Below are 1,626 nucleotides of genomic sequence, written 5' to 3' on the forward strand. Positions count from 1 at the left end.
GGGAGCCCGTCATTGCCATAACTCGATTCTGATAAACATCGACCACAATCATACTCTTCAGCCTCCTTTTAAACAACTGCGACATCACATTGGACCTTCTGCAAAACTGACAGGACAGCACTATAGCTACAGGAAAATAGCACCTCGCGCTCTGTTTTGTCTCTTCAACTGCTCTTTTAGCACGCATAGCATTGAAAGCTCTGGGAATCAACGAACATAATGTGATCATATAACATAAGCGACATGCGGCGTCACGCTAATTCATTCAAGCGATATCGTCCCACTTGCGAGCAGCTATAAAATCAAACACACCACATAATAACACATTACCTTTGTGTACACCAGCTAACAGAGATAAAGTACGTTAGAAAACTTTGCCATTACTGTAGTAACCATCTGCTAATACAATTGTCGCAAGAGCGGTGTCCTGCATAGTGGCCGCTGCACTGGCCGCCCCCCTGTCAGGCGAAAACAAGGACGGGATGGAGGGAAATGGCCCATTGTGTGTCTATCACAGGGGCATTGGTGTTAACCCGTTTAAAAGTAGTTATCATACGACTTTAAAACGATGAACTGGTGTTAAGGTGTGTGTGCGGTCCAGACCTTTTGAGAACTCCGACAGAGAGTGAATGTGAGCGGGAGAAAGTGAAGTTGTGTTAACGTTAGCTTGTTTTACCTCAGTAGAGCCGTGTCGCCTTGTCTGCTGACCACACTTTCAACCGAGGAATAGTCCACAGTTTGTCCAGCGGGCAAACAGGACGGCAGAAAGCAGCACAGGCTGAGAATTATCGCAGTAAGCCACTGACCAGAGACACAAGCATCCTGCACGGCAATCATTATGTCCATCACAGCTGTATTTTGTTGCCGCTTTCCCAAGTATTCTTGTTGCGAAAAAAGCGAGGAGTTGACGTTAGCTTAAAAAAGAAAGCCTTGACGCGAACGACGCTTTATTTCCACACTTTTCCTCCTTGGAGTCCAGTAAAGAAATGTCCGCGGTATAGTTTCCCAGGTTTGTTTTGCTGGATGTAAAGCCCACTGTGCGGGGAAGTGTTCTCTCCAGTGGCTTGCACACCATCTAGTGAGGAAATGCGATGTAAAATGGGAGCGGACCTAGAAGCAGACAACCCCCAGGCTCTGATCCTGTTGCCATGCGGCCGTTTCCCGGGCAACCCGATCCCAGTGGCTCGTGATGGAGCAGTAAAACCGCTAGGTATTGATACAACCCAGGAGCAATTAAAGATATCGACTGGAGAACCAACCCCTATTTATTCCCCATAAAGGAAATGAACAATCTGAGCATTTGATGGGAATGTAGCTTACTGATTGTGACGCAGGCGTATCCCATAGGAAAACTCTGAAATTATACTATAACCATAATAAAGACAACTAATATTCAAAGGCGATTCAATTTATGTAATCCTTGGCCTATTGTGTAATTGTATGTATGTATGAAATGTAGGCCTAAACCAAAACAGAAACCCAAAATACATAGACATAGACTTAAACCTTTGGTAAATCTCGGGAATATTAGAGTGATATTTTGTTAAGCTCTATCCCTCACAGACAGTCACACACTCTTATAGCCTAGTCTTCACAAAGAGAGACACAAGGGACATACAAAAATTT

The 1,626-nt window shown here is 44.6% G+C and overlaps 1 protein-coding gene across 3 annotated transcripts in view; it reads right to left on the reverse strand.

Moving 5' to 3' along the window:
- Positions 1 to 1,199, reverse strand: part of negr1 (neuronal growth regulator 1) — a 148,871-nt gene extending 147,672 nt beyond the window's left edge. For 2 of the 3 annotated variants that reach the window (XR_004657845.1, XM_034881008.1), the window contains exon 1: positions 677 to 1,199. Coding sequence is in view for 2 of the 3 variants with exons in the window: in XM_034881008.1 (XP_034736899.1) it covers positions 677 to 846 (170 nt within the window). In the remaining variant the exon portion in view is untranslated. The remainder of the gene's footprint in view (positions 1 to 676) is intronic. The other variant, XM_034881009.1, reaches the window with a different exon arrangement.
- Between the last annotated feature and the right edge of the window lie 427 nt (positions 1,200 to 1,626).

This window comes from Etheostoma cragini, chromosome 9, assembly GCF_013103735.1.
Source record: "Etheostoma cragini isolate CJK2018 chromosome 9, CSU_Ecrag_1.0, whole genome shotgun sequence".
Lineage (NCBI taxonomy): Eukaryota > Metazoa > Chordata > Actinopteri > Perciformes > Percidae > Etheostoma > Etheostoma cragini.